General features: G+C 44.7%; 1 protein-coding gene across 6 annotated transcripts in view; it reads right to left on the bottom strand.

The window, feature by feature from the left end:
* LTBP1 (latent transforming growth factor beta binding protein 1) overlaps positions 1-26,950 on the bottom strand; it is a 381,021-nt gene that overhangs the window by 310,553 nt on the left and 43,518 nt on the right. For all 6 annotated transcript variants that reach the window (XM_084793790.1, XM_084793789.1, XM_084793788.1 and 3 more), the window contains one exon: positions 16,784-17,075. In XM_084793790.1, the coding sequence (XP_084649916.1) occupies positions 16,784-17,075 (292 nt within the window). The remainder of the gene's footprint in view (positions 1-16,783; positions 17,076-26,950) is intronic.

Here is a 26,950-nt window from a genome sequence, read left to right as displayed (position 1 = left end):
AGGCAGGGAGGGGAGGAGGGAGGATGGGAAGGAGGGAGGGGGGACTTCTCAAAGTAGGGAAGGGAGGGGACTGCTCCATAGCGCTCCCTGATAACTTTTCTTAGTGCCCTAATCACACTATGCCCATGTCATCTTCCTGTTAAGCGTTAAGAACATCCTTCCTAGAAACATAATCAGGAAGGATTAGACACCACATAAAGAGACTCTGAACAAGTTAAGAAAGAAAGATGCCTCAATTTAGCTGCTGTCCATCAACTTTCCAAAGGCCAGTGCCTAACAAAATACCAACACTAAGACAAGAAAAAGTCAGAACTCTGAACATGCAAAAGCCATGTCTGTGTCAAAGAAAGCCCCCAAATGGGCTTGGATTCATTTTGTTCTGTTTTTGTTTTGTTTTTTTTTTTTTAAATAAATTCTGAATGTGTGATAAAACAAAACAGACTATGTTTTCAGTGAATCTTAAACTGTTTGGAAAATTTTAAAAAAAATGTTTTGTCCAACAATTTGAGATTCCCAAAACTACTAAAAGTGTTCACAGTTCCACACTTTTTTGAGAGGGGGGTAGTGCTGGTGATTTCATAATACTGCCTTGAATTTGTTAGGTTCTGAAATGGGATCTCACTGTGTAGATCAAGCTGGCCTCATACTGGCAGTGCTCTTGCCTCTGCTGCCCAAGTATTAGGATTACGAATGAGACCTGCCACACCTAGTCTTCCCCCTTCCCATTGTTTTTGTTAAAGGAGTCTCGGGTGATATATAAAAGGCTGTGGAATAAACAGTCTGGGGGCCTGGCTCAAGCCCCAGCTCTGTGACTCCCCATCAGAGTCACCTTGGGCAGGGCATTCAGGGTCCTCCTTCATACCACTTGCACACCACAGTATAAAACATTATGGTTTGCATTGGTAGAAAGTTCTGGAAAGTGGAGAGGGGGAATGATGCCTAGTTCTCGTTCTATTTTCCATTGTGCTTAAATATTAATCTTCAAAGGGATAAGCACCTGGGGCTGACTCTGCCCATACATACAACACCAGTCAAACAGTGCTTCAGTATGTTTGTGGAGCTAAAATCCATTAAGTGATGTAAGTCTGAAATCACATGAACTCTAGTGACAAATAATTCAAGTATGCCTGGTCATCCCTGTTGCCATTCCAGGAGCTTGAGCCAAATGTGGCAAGGTTCAAATCAATAGTAACTCAATACTTACAAGCACTAGGAAGTTTCAAGCTCGTAAAATGAGTTTACAGTGTCAGTGTCCATGGTTCTCCAAGTGTGGGGCTGTCCAGCTCTGCTTTTACTATGTGTCAAGACCCAGAAGATTAACTATGGTCTGACCAACGAAGAACCCTCAGGACATCTAAGGACATAGATAAAGACATCACCACCTAGCAATACAGCACAAGAACGCAACTCCAGGCCAAAGTACTTACTAACCCTGGAACAAACAATGGAGTGAAAGGCTGAGTCAACTTCTGCCCATTGTCATTGATTCCCTGGACGGGTCGCCTGGCATCACTCTGGGTAAAGTGGGGCAGCCTAGAAGGCTGATCAATATCTGCATTGCCAACATTTGAATTCTTCTGAGTCATTAATATCACTCACCACATAAGCCCTAAGCAGGCAGAAGAAATTGCATACAAGTCCAAAAGAATGCTATGAAAGGGGTGAAGCTTGCAAGATGCTGAGAGGGCCCCTTGCAGGGACCAATTGAGGTTTCAGGGAATATTCTCCATGGAGACCGAGATCTGCAGAATATCTACATTAGCTAGAGGACTCGGTGGTGGCTTATGGGAAGAATCTTCCTGCTTACATCAGGAAAGAGCTGGCAGGACAAGGAACTGCTGTGGCCTTGACAGTGACCAGTAGAAAGATCACCAGATGTGACCAGGAACTCAGACACCCCCCCCCCCGCCACACCCCATGTATAGGATATTGGACTCTCACTTCTGGGAAGACAGCCAACACCCTTAAGGCAAGGAGAAACAGGTTTGGCCATGGGGGACTCTCTAGTTATAAGCTCAGGTTTACATCCCATCATTCTTCATAGAGTCCCAAGTTATAGGAGTCTAGGAGGCAGCCAGAACCTCTCCTCCCTAATGTTAGAGTCACGTCATTGGTGTTGCATGAGTTTCCTCCAGGACAGAAACATTCCATCCTGTAGAAAAGTTCCTCAATCACGCCATACAAGCTCAATAAAAGCCATCCGTTACCACATTGGACTTCGGTAGTATCCATACTCCAGTTGTGGAATCCCTTTGTGGGATGAGTAGATGTGTGAGTTGCATTTCCCCAGGAAAAATTTTGTCACATGAGAATAGAACCTCTGGCCTAGGCAGAGACCTAACACTCCAGTTGGGCCAGGTCAATCTCCTGGCCAAAGACCACTCCTAAGAAGGTAAGTTCATCTTAAGCCACAGTTAAAGAGATAGAAAGGTTAATTGTCCTTTTAGGGAAATACTCTCCTTTGTCCTCCCAGGATTCCTGCCCCCAGCATAGTGTCTACACGCCACCACGAGGCTCTGTTAGACTGACCCACTAACTCCGAAAGGTGTAACTTTTTCTTTTCTGTTTTCTGACTTTTTCTTTGGGATGCTGTCCAGAACCTAAATATGCTTTTTCTCACCCTTTGGACTGACCCATCCCCCACCATTTGACTGTCTGCTGTCATGCAGTGGGCGCCTCTATGCCAGTGGCTCAAACAACATGGCATTTCCCCATCTCCTCTCACTTGTCCTCCTCCATGCAGCTACTGAGGTTTACAGCCTGCCTGCTCCACACTGCCTTTAATTCAAATCAAATTGGCCTTGGGCTTACACTGAGTCCACTGTTAAATTACTTTATTTTGTTGTGATACTGAGAACCCCAAGAGGGGATCTTGATTATCCCTGTATCATCTGGCCACCAAGAAAGAATTCTCCCAAATTTCCGTCACACTATCCAATAGCATAAAACATCCTATCCGCTATCTGATTGCACCTGGTCTTTCTGGCTCCTCTTGCTGTCACACATACACACATAAACATCTTCTCCAAAAATAGCAGACCTGAATAATGAGAGGCATTTTTTTCCCTAGATTAGTGAGTCTAAGGTTTCTCTTCTCCTTAAAGCTTATGTAGGCAATCCTCCCACTTAGAAGCTTTTAGCTCTAAGTTCATGAGGCCTGGCGTCTCAGCTAGATCAGCTCTAACACCTTTCAGGGAAAGATAACTAGGTGAAATGCACATCCCACCATGCATGGTAGTGAGCGCCATTTGTAATTCCAACTTGCTGCGTATTTTACGGAACTTGGCATTGGCTCCACACCCATATCACATAAGATGCCCACCCTTTAGAGTCTTTATTTTAGGCAACTCTGAGGCTGAGAACGGCCATGCAATTTTAGTCTTAAACGTTAGCCTACACATTTTTTCAAAGTCTTACGGCAAAAGAAACAAGGGAGCAGGGGTCAGTCTAAGTTCAAGGACACTTCGGATTCGTGACTGTAGCTATAGTTAGCAAAGCACATTCAAAGGGAAGGAAGAAGATCACATTCCCGATGTGATCAATGCCAGCATCAAGCATCAACGTCAACATCAACATCAACATCATTGTAATGCTGCCTATCAATCATGCAGTCGCAGCCCAAAGATTACGGCCACACTGGCACCAAGGGATTTATGAGTTTTATGAGTATATTTAGTGAGTTTTCCTTTTTAAGTCTTTTCTTTTTAATTCATTACAATTTATTCATATTATATCCCGATTGTAACCCCCTCACTCGTATCTTCCCATTCCCACCCTCCCTCCCTCTTTCATCCTATTCCCCTCCTCTAGGTCTGTGACAGAAGGGCACCTCCTCCCCCACCATATGACCACAGCCTATCAGGTCTCATCCAGATAGACTGCTTCCCCTTCCTCTGTGTGTCGGGCCTTCCCAACAAGGGGGAGTGATCAAATCAGGAGCACCAGAGTTCATGTCAGAGGCAGTCCCCGCTATTCCCACGACCACGGAGAATGAATTTAGTTAGTTTTCAATCCCACTTCCTCTGTCGGTTTGCAGCAGGTCCTCTGACAGCCAAGTAATTCATTCTCAGTGCACGGATGTTTTCAAATGTACGAAGAGCCACATGAGAAGCACTTCATGGCTCTGTGGCCATCGTCTTGCTGTTAGCGAATTCCTAGTCCTCACCCCATCCTGCTCACCTGTGCCCACCTCTCCTAACTCTTCCCAAGAACAGCGCAACCAGAGTCCTCAGCTCAGTGGTTCTCAGCTGCGACTCTTTAATACAGCTCCTCATGCTGTGGTGACCACACCCCCCCACACACACATACATACATACACACTACAAAATTATTTTTATTCCTACTTCATAACTGTAATTATGAATAGTAACATAAATAAACTATATTTATGTTTTGAGTAATAAACATACACTGTACTGTTATGAATAGTAACATAAATATCTGATGCGCAGTATATCTGACATGCGACCCCTGTGAAAGGGTCATTCTATACAGCCCCAAAGGGTCAAGACCCATAGGTTGAGAACCACTGGTCTAGGGTATGATGTTGCTTGAGTGTGCCAAAAGGCACATATCTATGAGTAATCTTCACAACTTCTCAACTCTAACTCCAGGATTGTGTATGCATGATTCTAGTCAGGGCTCCTCACAGTCCTGGCCATCTCTAGTCCTTGGTTCCCTGGATTCCCATTCTTCCTCCTTGGCAAGTACCTGGGTGCACTTACACAAGGGTTTCTGAGGACAGTGTGAAGGAATTGCATATTTAAAACTTCAACCTATCTAAAGTAGTTAAATCTAATTTTTACTAAAGACATAAAGGTCGGCTTAGCTACTAGCTGGAAGGTACTAGGGTGGTTATTCACTAATCTTGCGATTATAGGTCATTCATAGCGGGAAGGAAGACTGTCAGAACAAGCCTGGTTCTGTAGTAAAATACTGTGGTGAGCAGAAAAAAAAAAACGCCACTTTTCCCATCCCAAGAGTCACCCTTACTCTGCTCTCCAAAGTCTGTGAGTATCGGTGTTGTATAGCAAAGGGGAATCAAAGTTCTGGATAAAATTATCATTGATAATCTGGTGGCCTTGGGCTACATTATTCAGACAGACTCAACATAATAATCAGTGCCGCTAAGAAACAAGGAATCCAGTACACAGTATCTGAGGTAGGAGGACTGTGGGTTTAAGGCCAACCTGGGCTATCTAGCAAGACAGGAGAAAAGGAAGAAAAGAAGGAGAAAGATGAGAGAAGAGAGGGAAAGAAGGGAAGATGGAAAGAGGAAAGGAGGAGAGAAGGAAGGGAAGAGGAAGAGGAAGGAGAAGAGAAGAGGAGGAGGAGGAGGAGGAGGAGGAGGAGGAGGAGGAGGAAGAAGAAGAAGAAGAAGAAGAAGAAGAAGAAGAAGAAGAAGAAGAAGAAGAAGAAGAAGAAGGAGCCAGCACAAGAAAGATTCAGTCCACATGGCTGGCTTTGAAAATGAATGAAAGAGCCACAAGACCAGGAACGCGAGCACATCTAGCTGAAGAGCAAAGGGATGTCTGTTCTTCTACAAAGCCAGAAGGAATGCAGCCTGGTGACATCTTGTAGCTCCCCGGGATCCATCTGGGCTTCTGACCTCAGAATGATGAGATGAATATTTTAAGGGTCTAAACTTGTGGCAGTTACTACAGCAATGACAGAGAACTAACACAAATGCACAGTTTAGAGGCTATATTCACAGACTGCCTAAATTTGAGTCTGGAGGTCACATGTAGTAATAGGTGAGTGCCTCGGAGAAATTACTTAATCCCTCAGCACCTGAGCTGCTGCGTCACGTAAAGTGGGAATAACAGCTACAGTTTGGAGGTGATTAATCTGTGCTGAGCCCCACGTCCCGGGTGCAACGGAGCTACACTGGAGGACATGTAAGAGTCCTGAAGGGGAGTCCTGAAGAATCTTCCTTGTGAGTTCACTAATGTTCTTCTTAAGAGACTGGATTCATTCTATTAAGGTTATATTTGGTATCAGGAAACTAGGTTCATTCCTAGAAGAAGGGCTATGACAAAGCAGCTCCGCCTCACTCACTTGCGCCTTCTCTCCACACTGATCATTTTCCTCGCCTCCTCCCTCTCCTTGCCTTCTCTTCCCTCCATACCTACACGGCTACCCAATCCTGGGCTACCATCTCCCGAGGCTATAAACAAATCTCTTTTCTCTATGAATTACTCAGCTTTAAGTATTTTGCTATAGCAGCATAAAACAGACTAATGAAAATAGTATCTATTGCACATTCTTTTGAAAAGATTAACTAATACAACAAACACCCGCCCCAAAGCAATGAGAGCAGACACTCAGGAACACTGCTATTGCCACCACACCACTGTGCCAATCTCTAGCAATTAAGTCGGGGAACAGACTGTACCCAAACTAGCACTTGCCCTTTTTAGCTGAAAACGTTTGAGTTTTGGACATAATTGACCAGAATTTAAGCCAAAACAGTTCTTGTTTTTGTTTTTGTTTTTGTTTTTGTTTTTACCAAAGTTTTTACTCTTTTCTCATGGTTCTAGCAGTGTGCTGAGGTCACAGAGAACAAGTGGCCTTCCTTACTCTGTCGTCCATCTCTCCCGCCTCCACTTTATGTTCTATTCTTCCTTCAGAGTCTGTCTCAGGGCTTCCTTTACTCCATTCTCAGAAGCTGGCAAGATGGCTCCTGGGTGAGAGCGTTTGCTGCATAAGCAAGAGCACCTGAGTTCAGATCCCAGCACCCACATTAAAACAAAACCAGGAGAATCAGGAGGAGGAGGAGGAGGAGGAGGAGGAGGAGGAGGAAACCGCAAGGTGTGGCCAAGAGTGCACTTGTAACCCCAGAGCTGTAAGAGAGCAGAAACAGGAGGATCTATGGGGTGCAGTGATACACACACACACACACACACACACACACACACACACACACACACACACACTCACCGATAAGTAGCATACTCACATACATAACACACCAGGAAAAAAAAAACAAACAAAAAAAAGAAAAATATTACCTTAGCATTCCCCACCCACAGGCAAGCCTATTTTCTCAAACAAAATACCTTTCAGCACCAATTAAGAACATGAGCAAACCTTAGGCTAATTCTATGGAACCTGGAGTCCTTCCCAAACCCTACGTTTCTACATCCCTGCAGAAATCTTCTGTACAACCACATGCATTTACACCTAAATAACAGTCCTCATAAAAACCAAACATTGGCCAAAAGGCACAAAATTGTAGTTATTCAGAATGGAAAAGGGCGTGGTCATCTAACAGCCAGGCAACTACAGTTAATACCATACTGTATACTGGAAAGTGATTAAATGGTTACTCTTAGATATTCTTATCACAGACAGAAAAATAGGAATTTCTGAGATGGATATGAAAATTTATCTGCTTGTGGTAATCATTCCATAATGTGAACGCATCAAAGTATCACAGTGAATGCTGTATATACACAATTATTGTCACTCATTCTTCAATATAACTAAATATTTCTAAAAAAAGAGCAAAAAAAACTAGAAAAACTCAAAATATCCTCCAAGACTATAATAAATAAAAGACGTGGTAGACACACATTTTGAAATAATCATTGGCAATATAAAGGAGCCAACCACAGCCACATAACCACAGATATATCCCAGGCATAAGACTGGGTGGGAAACGCACGGTGTTACCTTCAGGCAATTCAAAAATGGGTGCACAGACATATACAGCTCTGGTGTGAGAGACGTCCCTTGGGGAAAGAGCAGAGGTCTAGAACAGTGGGCTGTGCTGGAGTGCCCTGCTCTTTAACATGGATGGCACAGCAGTATACAGACACTTTTTTACTGATAAGTCCCATGTCACTTCAAGTTTGAAAGGTGAGACAACACATATATGATGATAAAGCCAATCATTGGGTCAAATATTCAGTGCTTAGCCCAAGGGGACCTTGAGATGAGCACCACAGTCCTTGGATTGAGTCCTCCGCCTGTTGTGGCATCTTGCCTCTTCTTCTGCATCATCAAGCAGACAGCAAAGTCCTGCATCTGCCTCACAGACTTGTCAGGCAGATGAAGTACAGAAAGGACCGTCGGCTCAGCATCAAAGGGTCTGGGACTTTACACATACCAACAGTACCATCCCAGGGCGAAGGTGCCTTCTGCACTGTTAAGTATCCATGGAACACTGAGGACAGGGGTTCATCTTTATCAGTACCTTAGTTTTCCAGGCAAAAGCAGAAAAGAAAGTGTAAATGCTTATTACAGCAGTCAATGTCATTGTCTTTCTCTATCATATCAACACTATTTTTAAGGGGCATGCGTGTGTGTGTGTGTGTGTGTGTGTGTGTGTGTGTGTGTGTGTGTGTGTGTTTTGCCTACATGTATGTAGTGCACCATATTGGTGCAGTGCCAATAGAGGCCAGAAGAGGGCATAAGAATGCCTGGAAATGGAGTTACAGACTGCTGGGAATCAAACGTGGATCCTCTCCAAGAGAACCTCTTAACTGCTGAGCCACCTCTTCAGTCCCTCTACTTTTTCCTCTTTTTTTTTTTTAAAGATTTATTTATTTATTTATTATTTATACAGTATTCTTCCTGTATGTGAGGCAGCAGGCCGGAAGAGGGCACCAGATCTCGTTTATAGATGGTTATGAGCCACCACGTGGCTGCTGGGAATTGAACTCAGGACCTTTGGAAGAACAGACCAGGGTTCTTAACCCCTGAGCCATCTCTCAAGCCCCTTCTTTCCCTTTTTTTTAATAGTGTCTTTCACTGAACCTGAAGCTCGTGGACTGGCTAAACTAGCTGGCCAGCAAGCTCAAGGGATCCACCTCGTAGCATTGGGACTGTAGTTGTGTGCCTGCCATGCCTAGCTTTTCAGAAAATGTATGTTAACATTACACAAGTCTCTCTTGAAGCCCCTGTGTGCACCTCCGGGTGTAGACAAGAGAAACTTTGTAGAGAAGTAACAGGAATGTTAGAAGTACAGAGAAGCTCGGAACAGAAACACGGGGAAGGCTCAGCTCTGCAGCCCGGGCCAGGGGTCAACGCTGAGCAGGGTCCGCTACAGTCTGGAGAGATCGTTTTTGGGAGAGCAGCAATTCATGAGCTGAAAACTTTTCTTTATCTGTTTTAGTAAGTTCACTCAAGGTACCAATAGCAACTGTTCACACTGCAAAACCAGGGAAGACTCCGTGGAGCTTCAGGTCAGTGTGCAAAAGCTCAAATAAAGAGAAGAAACTCTTGGGCCGCGGCTGCCACTGTTGGCGGCAGAGAGGGCGAAGGTGTCACATCCCCATTGGTAGCAAAGCCCAGGCCTGTTTTGAAGATTTCTAAGCACAGGAACTGTTCCCAGGAAGGCAGGACCTGACAGCGCTGAAGCACGGCATCCCCCTCCTCCCTCACGGCGACAGGGACATCACTCAGCGCTTCTGTCAGCCAACCCAAGAGATAAATGTCAAGTACTCATTTCTCAAGAACTTTAAAAGTAGAAGGCATCCCTCTGCGTGGACTTTTAAAAGACCTCCTCTATATTTAGAAGTTATCTGGCATGCTATAAACTCACTCGGTAAATATAGAACACGTTTCGAGTCAGTTCTGTATTTTAAAAGAACACGTTCAGTTCAAATTTGCTTCTTTTACCTTCATCACATCCACAAGAGGAAGGGTGACAGGAAAGAGAATTATCAGTGTCACTAATGAGAAAATGTAATTTTTCCAGACCAGCTAAGCACCGTCCTTTGTTACAGCAGGGTACCAAGAGACTGTGAAACCGACCAACCATTACCACAGAAAATGAAAAGACTCAGCTGCATGTGAGGCCTCTAGATAGATTTGACATCCATATCCTGAGTGAAACCAGACTTCCTGCTCAGGCTAAAAGAGGGGGACTGGGTACATTGTCTCCTCCATACGGGCTTCCTCCTCACAGAGCAGAGATAACAGCTCTGCCCTTGGCAAAGCTGTGCTCATTGTACCAACATTCCCCAAACAACCAACAGACCGAGCAAATAAACAATGTCCCTTTGAGCTCTGTGTCAGGCTCCCATGGCCAGTGCCTGTGTCACCCATCAGGAGGAGTAACAAGGATTTTTTTTTAAATGGGCATTTCACAAGAGTCCAGTAAGCCTTCTTAGTGGCACTGAGAGTTGAAAACAGCAATGTGTTTGTGATAACGAGTGAGAACAAAAAGTGGGGGAAAACTGAAGCGTTTTGGACTGGTGCTCCTCTGTAAATGACTACTACGGCCTTAGCATACACACATTACCACCTGCTCACATAAGAATCAAAGCCAGACCCTGGCATGGACCTATAATCTAACAGCAGCTGTTGTGGGGTGACATGGACAGTTCACAGCTATAGGGTGCTAGTGTGGCAGGGATCTAAGGTTTACTCCAGAATTAGGAGCTAGATAATGTATTTAAAGAAATTTGGTGCTGAGAGGAGAAGCGCTCAGTTGGAAAAGCACTAGCCTTATCAGCACAAGAACCTGAATTTGATTCCCACAGAACCCACGTTAAATCATCACCATCATCATCATCATCATCATCATCATCATCATCTGGTCATGCTGGCTCTTTTGTAATGCCAGCACTAGAGAGGCAGAAGCAAGAAGGGCCCTGGGGTTCAGCCATCCTAGTCTGCTTATTGAGTTACAGCCCAGTGAAAACCCTGTCTACACACACACACACACACACACACACACACACACACACACACACACACCACATGCACATGAACCACACATGCACAGACACACACACAGAGTCTGAAATGATTACAAATATCTGTGTACAGGAAAACGAAGTGTCGTCTGGCCATTTCTTCAGCTCATGTAGAGGCCATGATGTGCCACCGAAGACCAGAAATAGCGACACTGCAGGGATAAATCTCATGGGAAATTAAGAATGAAGCTCTAAACCATGGCAGTGACTTTTCCAGAATGCACTGGGCAGTCTTTCCAAACCAAGTAACAAGCCTTGTCCTCTTGACACCCACTTGTCTGAGTCATTAGTAGGGTTCAGAGTATAATCTCAACTATTTCACCCCAAAGCTCCATCGCAGACCTGCTTTTCAAACCGCATACCAAACACTTGCCCAGAACAAGGCGATCTTGAAAACTCACCAGGACTCACAGTCCCACATCCTCTTTCTCACATGTCCCACATGTCCCAGGCCACACCTGGGTCTCTTTGTAATGTCAGCCAGGTGCCCAGGTTTATACAATGAACTGCCATGACTGTCTTACCTGCTAACAAGCCCACGGCAGTCACCTCTGGCTCTAATGCACTGCAGATGCCCTGGTACATGCAACTTCCAGAGGACAAGAAAAGGTGGGACATTCTCCTATTTGAAACTTTCTTAGTTTTTTTTTAATTGATCTATAACAAAAATATTTCCAAAATATAAGGAGAATTTTGTGAGAAACCTTCATGTAACCCATCACTCAGCATCAAAAACTACCATGTCATAGCTGATCTCCCATAAACCTCCACCCACTGGATTCTGTGGTTCAAAGCTCAGACATCACATAGATGACCATAGATAGTATGTAGACACTGCACAGATGACCACAGTCACTGCACAGACCACCTTCATAGGTGACATTTCAATATCACCTTCCTCTGATGCCATAATCAGAGCTCCTCAAATCCAAACCTATCTTTTTAGATTTCTAGTCAGCATTAACATTTCCTTGATTGTCCCATAAGCCATCTTAGTCCATTTATTTGCAGGGTGTTTGAATTGCGACAGAAGTGTGACCCAACAATTGCAACTGGCTAACGAGTTTCTTCAGTTTTTATACACTGTACAAGTTCTCTTCCCTTTACTTTTGTTGTGGGTTTTTTATTTGTTTGTTTCTCTAGTCGGGGGTCATGAGACATCATTCAATAATCTCATTTTCATGCAGCCTTTAACATCTCCATGGCCATTGCTCTTCATTCATATCAAACCATACCCTTAATGTGGCCTCTTTTGTTGTTGCTGCATTAAAAGTCTCTAACCAAAGCAACTTGAGGAAGAAAAGGGTTGTTTTAGTCCATTATGGCGGGGAAATCCACCTTGGCAGGAAAGTCAAGATGGCAGCAAAGTCAAGATGGCAGCAAAGTCAAGATGGCAGGAGCTTGAAGCAGCCATTTGCATTACATCTTCCATCAGGAGCAGAGAACAGTATATGTGTTCCACCACTCAGTTCCCACTCTCCATTTCTACCGTCCAGGGTCCCAGGCAGAGGATGGTACCACTTACAGTGGGTGGGGGTGGACCCTCCCACCTCAATTGTGCACCCAAGATAAAGAGGCCTGTTTCCCAAGCAATTCTACACTCTGTGAAGCTGACAACTAACCCCAACCACATCATTTTTAAATGCGTGCATGTGTCCCACCTCTCCCTCCCTACTTCTAAGCAGTGAGAGTTTGTCACATTACGCACTACGCAAAGGTACCCTGGCTTCCCTCTGTTCTCCAGTGCCAGGGTCACTCAGATGTCAGCAGCCATGCCGGAGGGCACTGAGGAGCTCTACGAAGTCCACAGAGGGAAGGATAAAGCTTCCTGTGTCAAAGTTGATGCTTTCTATTAGAAACCTTGGCACTGAGTCCTCCTGGCAGTAGACAGCTCAGTACCAGCCAAGCCTTCAGGCGATGACCACCCCTGCTCACTGCTTGTCTGCCACATCAGGAGAGACCCTGCCAGAGCTCACAGCTTTAGGCTTACAGAATTCCTGACACACGCGCCGTCCATCAAGACAATGTCTGTTGACTCAAGCTGCTGAGTTACAAAAGACAACTAACACACCAGGCTCCTGACTCGCTGCCTCTCTGGGAATGCCCGTCTCGGTTCTGCATGCCCAAGTTGGCTCACTTCTCAAGTTCTCATCCTGCCTTCTCTAGAGAGCATGCCAGGCTTCCACATTCCCGACACACCAACATCAGGAAACAGCTGCTTCTTCCTTCAAGTCTTTAAGGAGCTTTGTGGGTATCTGACTCAACATCAAATTCCCTAAAGCCAACTGAGCTAAAGGTAAAGCCAGTCTGTGAAATGCCCGCCTTGCCTGATCTAATTGATTACTGCACCTGCTCCCGCAGGGCCCCTAGTCTGTGTCATTTAAACAAAACAGTTTTGTCCAACCTGTTCTTCAAACTCTCTAGGCGCACTCCAGTCTCTAGGCCTCTGCCCAAGCCCTTGTAGTAATGTTTACAAGCCTCCTGCCCTTGCCTCCCATAGGCCTTTGTTTAATCACCACCCCTGGGGTTTTGTCCAATAACTACCCCACTCACCTCAAACCCTCCCAGCTTTCCTGGGGCACTATCTGTAGTTTTTTGCAGCATCCACTCATCAGTCCTCTGCCTTCTGCGGACTGTGAGCTTCCAAAAAGAGTGCATTTGTTCAGGCACTACCCTTGCCACTAAGAGGATGTCTCCCTACACAGGTGTACTAATGAAAACGGATTGAACCCATGATGGAGGCCTACTACTTTAGACAGTGGATATAAAAGATTTCTTTCTGTATTTTTTACTATGAAAACTCAGTAAAAGATTCCAGGTTTAACATGGAATTTGGAGTCACCGAAATCTGTGTTCACAGGTCATGGTCATTTCATATTTGGCTCTAGAATAAACCATCTCAACCCCATAGGTGCACACCCAATCAAGAGGCAGCTCCGATGGGGACCCAGCAGCTGCAGAACCCAGAGCTGCTTACCTAAGGATGCCTGCTGCCTTTACAGAATCCCAGGCCCAGGTAGAACGGAAGCCAGCTCTGGCCTCTCATAACATTCTCCTTTAAATCACAATACCCATTCTAAAGAACTGGTTGGTTTTTTTTAAAGTTGCTCCCTTAGTGTTATCTGTCAAGTGGCTGCAAACCATCCACCCGTGAGCATCACTGAGAGTCAGAGCCAAATGGGAGCTGGTGATAGTCAAGTCAAATTACATTTCTTATAACTTGCTTTACAGTTCACACGAGTAATAAGGCTGGGGGAAAAGTTGTAACGATGCACTGTAACCTGACTCCTGACTACCAAAGCAGAATTCAAGGCAAAATTATATTTTGTTCTTAAGATCAGAGCAATGCTAGAAGGGAGATGTCCACGTAGGAAATAAATCATTCCAGGGACACACACAGTCACATCTGTGTCCCAGCACCCACACCGTCACTATTAACCTCAGGAGAAAGAGGTGAGCAAGCCCATCCAGGCCACGGCCTGGCTTGATGCATGTTAAGAATGGCTGCTACATGTTCTAAGTGGCTGACAATTTGCCTTCTAAACGTTTATAGACCTGGGATGCTCTCAGCATGCACCAGGGAGCCTTGTGTTCCACGTGCAGCAGTCAATACCTGGCCAGAGTGCTGAGCGTAAGTGACTGTGGGTGCTCAGCTGTGAAGGGGACGTCTTTATTCATTCCCCCCACTTACCACTACAGCTCAAGGAACATGGACGTAGAGCAGGCGGGAGGAATATAAGAGCTGGAGAAAGGGAAGCCTGTTGTATGTCTTTGGAGTTTAATGCAGCTGCCGCATACAACTCTGGTTACCTGCACAGGAGCAAGCCAGCAAAGACCCGGCATAGGCTGGGGAGGAGATTGCATGGCCAACCCGGGGCCCAGGAGCTCCTGGCAGTTGAAAGCTGCTGAAGGAAATAGAACCCCTCTGTGAGTGGGTGGCCATTGGCAGGCTACGTACGCTCCGGTGGGTGGCTCTCCACCTATGAACATATGGGTAGCACTAACTGGACTTAGTACATTTATTTGAAAAAGAAGAAGGGAAGAAGAGGAGGAAGAGGAAGAAGGAGGAGAGGACATCGGAAAGGAGACATCTTGGGGAAGAAACGGTCTGAAGGAGAAGCGCCCAGGGGAACACAGTAGATGGATATGATCATATTTCATCATATACGTATATGAGATTCTAAAATAATTAAAAATAGAAGCATTTTTTTAGAAAATAAATACAACAAATAAATAAACAAAAAATGCTGAAAAAAAAGGAACAGGAGATAGCTCATTGAGTAAGGTGCTTGCTATGCAAGCCTAAGGAACTGAGTTCTAGCCCCGGTGTCCACATCAAAACCAGACACAGAGCCCAGGCCTGGTGGCGCATGCCTTTAATCCCAGCACCCAGGAGGCAGAGGCAGGCAGGTCTCTGTGAGTTCAAGGCCAGCCTGGTCTACAAAGAGAGTTTCAGGACAGTCAGCTGCTGCACAGAGAAACCCTGTCTTGAAAAAAAACAAAAACAAAAACAAAAAAAAACAAACAAAACCTATGAACAACTGAACTACTCTAAAGCTGACTTTTCTCCTCCGTAAAAAATGGGATTGGCTTCTAATATTTCGTACCCACATTCCGGACTCAGTGTGAATTATAAAGTGGTGACTCGTTTGAAACTTCTAAACCAATACCTGACAGTCAGGAACCTTGAGGACGCCTTGCTTCTCACTAAGAGATATAAAATGTGTTATCAAAACTCAGGTTTCCACCCAGCCCGTGACAGAACTTAAGTCTTATATTACAAGAAGAAATAAAGGAGGAAAAAATAGGAAAAATAAAAGATATTTGGGAGAGAAGAGAAAAGGAAAGACGTTAAGAGACCAGGTTTGAAAAATAGTAAGTGGCCAATTCAAATGAGAAGGATGAACAAGGATGGTTGGGCTTTTAACAGCTCAAATGACCTCTGTGGGCTCACTGGACACTAATCACCACGTGGAAGAGCTGTCTCCATGGGGGAAATGCTTTCTAAATTCCAAGCAAGTGACTTACAAATGAACCGGGGTCAAGTCCCTTTTTAAGTTGGGGGCTTCCTGTATTTGACATTCCTGCACAGATGACAAGTGATCGCTGTACTAACCTCAGCGTCTTATTATTCATGTGTACTTGCTCATTAAGAGGAGACAGTTAGACACGGGCCCCTCTTCGGGCTGCTTGTCACCAAAGTCGAAGGAGGTCAGGGACAATTTTTCTTACCCCTGAGTTCACATGGTATTGAGTGCTCCCTAACAGCAAGAAAGAAAGAAAGAAAGAAAGAAAGAAAGAAAGAAAGAAAGAAAGAAGTAAGTCCCCATAAATAGAAAGCAACCTCACTCACCAAAAATGGGCCTGCATGGCAACTGTGAGATGCCGTGAGGTGCACAGAGTGAATACATTCATTCAACCTGCAGCTGAGGCTGAGCAGTCACCTCCTCACTCTTCTACACAAACCTACATCCCTAGCTCTCCCATTCTCCTTTAAAAAAAAAAACTGCACGCATGCTTTTCCTTTTAAACTACTGTTTCAGAACTCTAAATGACCCCATCCAAAAAAAATTATTACATTTCTTATCACTTTTATTTTATTGTATGTGTAACTGGGATTTTGCATGCATGTATGCCTGTGTCCGGAAGAAGGCGTCAGATTCCAGGACCTGGAGCTATAGACAGTTGCTAGGCAACATGTGGGTGCGGGGAATTGAACCCATATGTCCTCTGGAAGAGCAGGAAGTACTCTTAACTGATGAGCCATCTCTCCAGACACCAGAAAAGAATTCTTAAAACGTACAATTCCACAATCAAACAATTATGTTTATTATTCCCTTCCAACCTTGACCACTATAATCCTAGCCCTGCTAAGGTTTACAGTTAGGGTAAAGTCACTCATCAATAAGTATCTTTAAGAGACTTGCTACATGATTCTGACATGAAAACTCTTGAGAGAGAAGAAGGATATTATTGTCCAAGAGATCTCTGCAAATGTGCCAAGGAGAGGCATTTAAAGCACCATGTTCAAGAGCAGCTAATATACATTTGGGCCAGAAGCAGGATGAAACACTCACTGAGAATGTATCTGCTGGGAGAGGCCCACTGAAGGCTTTGGCTTGAGGGTCAAGGTCATCTGGGCCACTGGGCTGATCCTTGGTAAGGTGTCTGTCTTCTTGCTTGAAGTATGCTTTGCTGCTTGCTCAGGACGGACCCAAGAGGACCCAGGATTCTGTCCTCCAAAGACTGGTGGCACGGTGTCCTGGGCCCCTGTGATCTCGCAGGCTTTGCCCTTTGTACCCGGCTTACACACACAGAGCTGAGGCCGGAGACACATCCCTCCATTCTGGCATGGTGGAACACAGCTCGCTGCGGGAGACAAGAGAAGACATGGTTTTGAAGAAAAGTATAGCCGACTTCACCAGCTCTTCCAAAAGGTTAACAGCTCTTCCAAAAGGTTAACAGTGCAACTGGATGCTCCCCCAAAGAAACCATGATGGTAATGGAGGGGGGGGTTTACAGCTAATACCTGTTAGTGGCCACCTATGTGACAGGTATTGTGTATGTATATATGTATGTATACACACACACACATACACACACATATCAACAAACTTAATCCCTGGAAACTGCTTTAGTAGATTTGTATTATGCCTGTTCTATGGACAAATGCAAAGGTTAAGTGGCTTAAGAAAGATCAAACAGTCACTGGGAAATGGAAAACTGAGGATTTGAATCCAAGCGAGCCAGAACTAAAGGCGTCATTCTTAAACACTGTACTGTAACTGCCTTCCCAAAATTCACCACTGGTTAAGGGGGAAAAAAATCTTAAGAAAGTATCCCGTGGTGGTTTGAGTAAAATGGCCCCCGTAGGGAAGTGCACAATTAGGAGATGTGGCCTTGTTGGAGGAAGTGTGTCACTTGGGTAGCCTTGGAGCCTTAAGCCAGACCCAGTGCCACTCTTTCGTCCTGCTGACGGTTGATCCAGATGCAGCACTCTTAGCTACCTCTGCAGCACCATGTCTGCCTGCACGCTGCCACGCTTCCTGTCATAATGATAATGGAGTCACAGCCATAGAAACCCTAAGGAAGACATATTCTGTCATTGTTTTTTAAGTTACGCTCTGTGGCTTGAATTTAAAGTGTGTGTGTGTGTGTGTGTGTGCATGTGTGTGTGTGTGTGTGTGTGCATGTATGTGTGTGTGCATGTGTGTGTGTGTGTGCATGTGTGTGTGTGTGTGCATGTGTGTGTGTGTGTGTGCATGTGTGTGTGTAGCCATGGGTGTATGGTAACACACACATACATATGACTATATTTTCACGTATGTACATGTGTGAGTATGAAAGCACAGACGCCTGTAGAGAATAGATGGTTACATTGGGATATCTTTCTCAGTTGCTTTTCACCTGACTCTTTTGAGGCCAGTATCTTCTTCACAATTGTCATTTTCACTAGAGTTACACCAGCAATATCCAAAGATTCCTGACCCCACCCTCCTGTGCTGGAGATGGGGATGGTATTGCAGAAATCCACGACCTCAGCTGGCTTTCGTGTGGTGGCTGGAAGCCCAAACTCAGGTCTCCATGCTTACACAGAAAGTGCTGTACCCACTGAGACATCTCCCCTGGCCTTTAAACTTAAATCTAAATTTTATGTTTAAATAATTTTGCCAGGGCTTGACAAAAATAATCCTTAACACACACACACACACACACACTCGCCTCAAAAAAAGCACTTTTTCACACACTCATAGGGTGCCTGTTAAAACTTTTCAGGGACTTAATATTTAACCCAACTTACTCTTTTTTCACAGAACAATAACAATAAGGTGGGGCTGGAGAGATGGCTCAGTGGTTAAGAGCACCACCTACTCTTCCAAAGGTCCTGAGTTCAATTCCCAGCAACCACATGGTGGTTCATAACTACCTGTAATGTGATCTGATGCTCTCTTCTGGCTTACATGCAGACAGAACATTGTATACATAATAATAAATAAATAAATATTAAAAAAAATAACAATAAGGTGGTTAACTGGCTATCTGCCTGCCAATCTCTGAATCTCTGCAAACATCCAGTGAGCACTATGCCCCCCCCCCTCGCCGACCTCATAATGAGAAGCACCCAACAAGGAACAAGGTCTTCATCGCCTGTCTTCTACGATGTCTAAATTCTGAGTCACCAGATGCCAGGTGTGTGGCCAGGCAGAGTTATAAAGCCAGCTGGGCCATGGTCAGCGTTAGTGGATCTGAACATAGGTGAGGTTCCTGGGAGCTTTGAGGTCCCTGACTTGAACTGCATTATGTAACACCACAGGTTTCTGGCAGGTTCCAGCCAGACCCTTGTGTATTCATTTGAATTCTTTTATCGGTGGCCCTTTTGTCATTCAGACTTAAACTCCTCGCCCTGAGAACACACTACCAAATTCCCTGCCCAGTGCTGATTCAGTTGTCCACCAAACAATTCCAAAAGAGATGAGAGACTTAACATCTTAGTTAAGGTCACCATTGCTGCAGTGAAACACCATGACCAAAAGCAAATTAGGGAGGAAAGGGTTCACACTTCCACATTACTGTTTATCACTGAAGGAAGTCAGGACAGGAACTCAAGCAAGGCAGGAACCTGGAGGCAGGAGATGAGGCAGAGGCCATGGAGAGGTGCAGCTTACTGGCTTGTTCCACATGGCTTGCTCAGCCTGCTTTCTTATAGAACTCAGGACCACCTGCCCAGGAATGACACCATCCACAATGGGATGGGCCCTCCCCCCCTCAAACATGAATTAGGAAAATGCCTACTGTCTGCAGCCCTATTTTATGGAGGCATTTTCTTAATTGAGGCCCTTGTCTCAGACAACACTAGTTTGTGTCAAGTTGACATAAAACTAGTCCGCACACGTGAACCACAGGAGGCTTGGTTAGAAAGAACCAAATGACCAACATCTAACAGCCTTGAAATCTATTAGTTTTCCTTAGGAAAAGATGCTTTTCCCACCTTGCTATGATATGATTCCTATTAGTAGTAACAAATAAGAAATGGTCCTTGGGTATCAGAATACCAGGTACCATTTTTCAACACAGTTAAGGGAGAAAAAAAATTAAAGATAGGACCAGCTTCGTAGGTGACATGACTTACTTACATCAGTTAACCTCAGCTAGGTACCTGTGAGTATTTTAGGACAGTGGGAGTATAATATTACTAATTCTAAAGTGGTCCCCAAGAGCCATTCCTATATTAGGCATCTAGAATTTAAATCCTAAAACTACGCACTTGCTGAGTTAAGGGTGTCAATTCGTCAAGATCTTCCTGACTAAGCAAACTTGGTAGGTGGATCTGTGATGCAGGGCTCCAAGTGCTTGCCCAGCCACTACTATTTAGGGAATGTCACGGGGCTTAATGGGCTCCACCCAAGTGAATAGAAGTAGCCAGAAACAAGTAAGTACTGGACCAGGCTTTTCACCGGGTGTGTTGGCCAGCGATAGCCCCTGGGCACTTTCATATATGCATTCTCCTCATACTTTCAATTAGGAGTGTGTTTCAGTCTAACATCTGAGAATGGTTTCTGCTCCTCCTTCCTCCCAAGGTGTCCTGCAGCTAGCTACTAATGTCTCAGGCAGGCTGCATGACATAAGCCTGCAGGAGCTGGTACCCAGCAAAAGACCAAGGATTGAAATCACCCCAATGCGCCACTTACTATGCCACACAAAACTGTCTTTAGGAAAACGTAAGTGGATTAGAATGTAAAAGGGAAGTGGGGTTTTTTCCAAATTTTATATGTAATAAGGATAGAGGCAGATGGTCGTTTAAAAACATACACAGATTAAAGCATGGTGTTATAATCTCAGGATTGGTGAGGCAGAAACAAGAGGATTCCATAGGTCCAATTGGCCAGCTAGTTTTGCCAAACTGGGAAGATCCAGGTTTGCTTGGACATGGTCTCAAAACAATAAGGTGGGTCGCAACCGAAGAAAACACTCAGCTTTGACTTCTAGCCTGGAATACATCTACACACACACACACACACACACACACACACACACACACACACACACACACACCCTACACATACAAAGAGAACATTAAAATTTCCAAAATAATTCACACTAAAAGAAAAGAATAGTCCATGTATTAGAATAAACATCTCCAAAACTGCCTTTCTACAGCAAATTTTTGAAAGAAGCTATTTCAGATTCCCAACCAAGGCTGAGGCAGGAGTCCCTTAGAGCATGCAGCCGGGGTTATCTTGAACTGGGGAACCAGGGACAGGGACCCAATACAAGCCACAAACCCCTCATCTGACATGAAAATGCCAAACTCATACCCTCCGAACACATTTTAAGGTGCATTGTTTTTTTTCCTTGCACAATTTGGACTACATGCACAGTGTTACTCATATTTCAGGGAAAACAGTAGTTGTCAAAGCCTGGTGAGACAGAAACCACCCATGTCTACCCACTCCTCATACGGTCTGCTCCTCATGACTCAGCGGGGATCGATTTGTCCACGTCCCCTGGATGGGGAGGCCTGGTGGCACTCAGAGGAAGAATAACAGGTTACAAAGAAGAGATTTGATACCCTATGAGCATGTACAGGGGGAGGAAGTCCCCCTCAGTCACAGTCATAGGGGAGGGGAGTAAGGGGAAAATGGGAGGGAGGGAGGAATGGGAGGATACAAGGGATGGGATAACCACTGAGATATAATATGAATAAATCAATAAAATTTTTTTAAAAAATAGAAAGTCTTCAAGCAGCACATATGATGGCTTCTTCATTAACCTCTCCCAGCCTCTGTACTCTAGCACCACCCACCCCCAGAGATGCCAAGAGAACAGGCAATTAGGGCAAAATTGCATGAAAATGGATGAAAGTAGCTGGACCCTCAAGTGAGGGTCCAATGGCCCTCCTTCCGCCTTCTTCTATGAAGGAACATCAACAAACCAGATCAGGGTGGTCTCTTGAAAACAAGAATGTTTTGCTTGGAGGACAGCATTCTACAGTGAGCAGAAACACTCCCGGGGAACTCTCTGGAAATACACAATTCTGGGTTGCCAGGGATTACACATCTGCCCATGGAGTCTGGCATACTGTGACTAAGGTGACTACTTCACGCCTCCCATGTAAGAACCAGCGGCACACAGCGTTTGGAAATTCTATGCCAAGAGGAAGGTTTTGAGGACTCCTGTGTACTCTCCATGTGTGTCTGTGTGTGGTACAAGTGTGTCTGTGTCCCTACGTGTGCCAGTGTGCTCACCTCTACACATGTGTCTGTGTGCGGAAGCCGGAGGCTGACTTCACCCATCTTCCTCTGTCACTACCCGCCTTATTTCTGAGATGACGTCTCTCACTGAACCTGCAGCTCACCATTGCCATGAGACTGGCTGGCCAGCAAGCCCCAGAGCCCCGCCTTCCTCTGCCTTTCCGTGAAGTACGGGGTGGCAAACAAGAACCACTACACACAGCTCTTACATAGACTCAGGGGATCCGACCTCAAGGCAACAAACATTGAACCCATCTGCCCAACCGGAGGATCTCTAGGCTGTAAATTGAAAGTTTATTATTTTCATAACGTAACTGCTTTTATATTATTGAATTCTTTGCTATGATCAAAGCATTTGTTTTATATTGCCCTTTTAATTATAACCATGGTGTTGAATTATGTGACCACTATAATGCTGAAGAAGTAGTTTCTTTTTTTCTTTATTCTTTTTCCATTTATTTATTTATTTTATGTGCATGAGTGTGCGTGTGCGGATACTACAATACATGTGTGGAGGTGAAAAGGCACCTTCATGAGTCAGTGCACTCCTTCCTCCATGTTGATCTGAGGGGCGGAGCTCAGGTCTGAGGGGCGGGGCTCAGGTCATCCAAGAGCCTTTACCTAAGGCTGAGATTTAACAATGTCTCTGGAAAGAAGACAATTTGAACTCCGTTGCATAGAGTCCATCGGATAATAATGTCTTCACCTCTGGACTTGGTTTGCATGGCTCTCGATCAAATAATCTCTATCCCTTCAAAGCAGATGCTGTTCCGTCAAAATTAACGTTCAAAAATCCAAGGCCTTTGATGGTTGCCCCTGGTACCTTGTGGAACTACAAAGACTGAAGCGAGGCAGTGAAGGACCAAGGAAAAGAACGCTGCACTGGCTGGAGAGCTGGGACAAGTCATGAAAGCTCTCACACAAAGCACTTTAATGGAGTCAGGCCATGAAATGCAGGTGCAGTAAGGGGAGGGAAAGAAAAGGGGGGAAAAAAGTGCTCCTAAGAGATAGACAATTTGTCGGCATGAACCATAAACAGAAGGAAAAACCTAGTGGTGGATAAAGTACAATGACCCTATGAAAAAAGACGTCTTCTCAGAATTCAAGAAAGCACAGTATTTGCTTCTACCTCAGAAAAAGAAAAAGAAAACAAAACAAAACAAAACAAAACCAAGCCATGGAATAACAAGCCTTAGAAGGCTGCATGTGAAACATACACCTTCTGCTGTCCTGTCCTGGACAATCAAGAATACAGGCCTGATTCCTGAGAGGAGTGGAGCAGGCAGCTGAGTGCTACTGTCAGAGACCTCCTGCAGACAGCACTCTAGGGACTCTTTGCAGGGCAGAGCATGGTGGCTCTGTCCCGCAGAAGGGCAGAGCCCACCTCAAGAGGTGCAGCAGAGCAAAGCCTGGAGAAAAGGGACCTTCACGGAGACACGAAGAGTCCTGCAAATGGATCTCCATCCATGTCCTGATACAGGGTGAGACCAGAGAATAGCCCCATCAGGACCTGGGCGTGGCACATTCTAGATCTCCTCTAGGAAGCAGATCCACTTCTGAGGTGCTGAAATCAGGACATGAACTCAAAACCCAGAAATAAAGTCTTTTGGGAAGGACAGTGTATGGTGAGGCAAGAGAGTTTCTACAAGTTCCAAGCAAGCCTGGGCTGCACCAGAAGGTTTTTTTTTTTTTTTTTTTTTTTTGGCTAGCCTGAACTACAGAGTAAGACCATGTAAAAAGAAAAAAGAAAGATTGTGGAAGGAGGGGGAGAGAGGGAGGGAGTAAAGGAATAATCAGCATCTCAACATGAGAGGAGACAAGAGTAGCGTCCACAGGAAAATGAAGACACACCCCAATTAGACATAGATGGAAAATATCTAAGGGAATTGTTGCTAGACCAAACATGCCGATCTTTCAGAAGTGGAAAAGCAAGTGAAATTGGTTCTAGAAACATAAGGATGGCCCTACCGCTAGCAAACCAAACAATGTAATCCCCACATTGAAAAAAAAAATGAGAATTTGACTCAAGGAATGCAGAAATGCTTCCAATAAAATCCATGACTTACTCATAACAACAAATAAAAACTGCTTGCCAACTTTGAATACACTGGGATTTCCTTATTCTGCTAAGCGGTATCTACAGCAAAGTCCACAAACAACATACCAAGATCCCCTGCAAATATTCCAAGCACACTGCAGAAGCATTCCTGCCAATGCTGGAAACAAGCCTAAATGTTCGTACTCACCCCTAACAGGGCCCAGGCAATGTGACACAGCAAAAACAGGAAAGGGTCTTACGTGTTATGTCAGAAAACAAGAAACAAATTTATCATCATTTGTACTGGAAAATTTACAAACTATTATAACTGATAAGGAAAGTCAGCAAGAGCTAAGTGTGATATCTTTCTGTAGCAATCTTCCTATTCATTCCAGGCAGGGTCTCTCACTAGGCTGCTGGCCAACAAGCTCCCGGGATCTGCTTTTCTCCACTTGCCAACTCTGAGGTGACAGGCACACAAGGCCATGACCTGGGTGCTGAGGATTTGAACTAAGGTCTTCACACTTGTCAAGCAAGCATCCTTACTCGCTGAGCCATCCTCAACCCCAGGATGCTACTTCATAATACTGTTTTTATTAAATGATCATGTTGTTAACTTTCCAACTAAACTTTAAAATAGCACCATGTGCTTTTGGTCCAACCTGGAGCCCATGGCCCATATGCAAGCAACGTGCAGCCCACACAAAACTTTGAACTTCTTTAAAACATTCTAAGATCGTTTTGTAATTTGTATTTACTTTTGTAATTCCAAAGTATAAACACTGTGAATAACAATGTCATAGTTCAGTGTCAGAAGAGTTGACATGCCTGTTAGCATCACACTAAGTTTATGACATTATCCTCTCTGGGAAGGAAAAGATGTCATACCAGAGGAGAATATAGTTCTCTTTATGGATATTTCCTCTTATGCTTTTGTTTGGGGTTTGCCATTTGCTTGTTTGTTGCTTGGTTCTTTGAGATAGGGTCTGACAATATAACCCAAGTTGATGAAGAAATCACGTTCCTCCAGCCTCGCCTCCTGAGTGCTATTACAGATGTGTATTGGTATTACAGATTTGTATATCATACATGGCTCAAATTACATTTCTTAAAAAAAAAAAAAAACAAATATAAGGGGCTGGAGCGATGGCACGGTGGTTCAGAGCGCATACTGTTCTTACAGAAGACCTGTGTTCAGTCCCCAGCACCTATGTCAGGCAGTTCTCAACTACCAGGGGGTCTGACCCCTCTTCTGGCCTACAAGGTTCCTGCACTCGAGTGAACAGACAAATACACATAATTAAAATAACAGATGAGTATCAAATAAGTAGACATGTATTGACTATAAGTAATAGATGTGCAGATGTTTGACGTTAGACCTTTTATATTTTCTCCTTCTCAAAAGAAAATTTTAATGTTTTAATTACCAAACAAAAGGTAGCTGGGAGCAAGGTGAAGGAGGGATAGTGAGGTTTGTCACAGGTGGCAGAAATTGCCACCAAGACAAAATTGCACAATACCACCATTGCCAAGATCTGGGGGAGCAGGGTGGGCTGCAAAAGTTCCTCTGTCCTCACTTGCCAGGATTGGTCCTGCAAAAACACGTTTGTCATTTGCGTCAGTCACAACTGGATCCAATGCTCCATTCTAGGCCCAAATGGTAAACAGTTTCAGATTTCTCTCCGCAGGCAGCTCCTCCAAGTTGACAAAGTTAATCCTAAAGTTCTCTCAAAGTTCAGTGACTTTATTTTTGGGAAGCGACCCATGCCCTGAAGCCCCGCCTCCTCTGCTTTTCATCTAAAAGCATCGCCCTTGGTTATATTTAAAGCCTACCCTGGCCCACACAGCTCTCTGTGACTCCCTGCCCCTCCCCCCCACAGCCTTTCTCTCCAGACAAGTAGCAGCATGTCTGCAGCATGTGTCCTGGGTAGAAATGCGAGCTGGCCTGTGTCCTCGATGATCTAAGACAGCAGGTGAGAGCCCCTCGCTCCCTGTGTGGCTTCGAGGCCCAGCCCAGCTGCCCTTTGAAGTTACTCAACACGAAGGACTATCAGATCACAAAGCCCACTGAGCGAGGTCACAAGTTCAAGACTCATCTTTGAACCTGTCCTGTACCAAACCCAAATAAATAATGTAATTTCCTTGTAAACAGCCCTGTATCAGCCTCCTCCTCAATCCCTAAAGAGAAAAAAATACTAGCATCTTAATCTCCTCCCAATGACTGTTCTAGCCAGTCCTCTGCAATAATGAAGAACTCCGCAAACCTGAATCTTCTAGAAAGATGAACCATGTTTCATCAAGCACTGAGTCGACTTTACGGAGTTTCCATCAATGTGAAAACCCCTTTGTAGTACTCGAGGCGGTATGTCATGTAGGTGTGTTTGTTGCACACACAGTGTCTTGCCGTCCTTATCCCCACCTCTCCCTAAGTCAGACCGTCAGATCTCACAGGCTTTCTCGACACTTAACATCCACACAGTCTGCCGTTCTCAGCAACAACTTCACCAAGTAGGTAGTTGAGTGAGGCACAAATCTTGGAGTGCGGGTCTCCAAGGCTGCACGCAGAATATCAGGGCCTCTTTCAGGAGGTTTGACGCCTTCGCAAGGCTCAGCAGCGTCCAAGTACTGTGAGGGGCTTCCGGTTCTCCACCCCGAGTTCAGGAGGAGTGATTTCATTAAAATGGGTGGCTGGGTTGAAATTGCTCCTCCTGATGCCACCAATAACTACAAAAAAAATCACCCGCAGAAAATAACAAAATTAAATCATGTTGCATAACGGAAAACAATACACTTCTCTGGGGTTGTTTCTGGTCTTACTGCTGCTGTTTTATGGATTTTTTTTTTAAGGTTACAGGTGCTCAGTGAGAGGGGGGAAAAAAGTTTAAGTCTGTGGGTTAGACTATATAAACTCCTGCTAATTAAACATTGCGAAAAGGGGGAAAATAAGCCTGAAA

This window comes from Acomys minous (assembly GCF_964271855.1).
Source record: "Acomys minous genome assembly, chromosome: 8".
NCBI classification, from domain to species: Eukaryota; Metazoa; Chordata; class Mammalia; order Rodentia; family Muridae; genus Acomys; species Acomys minous.
Note: the sequence above shows the minus strand (reverse complement) of the source record. Positions and strands in the feature narration are given on the sequence as shown.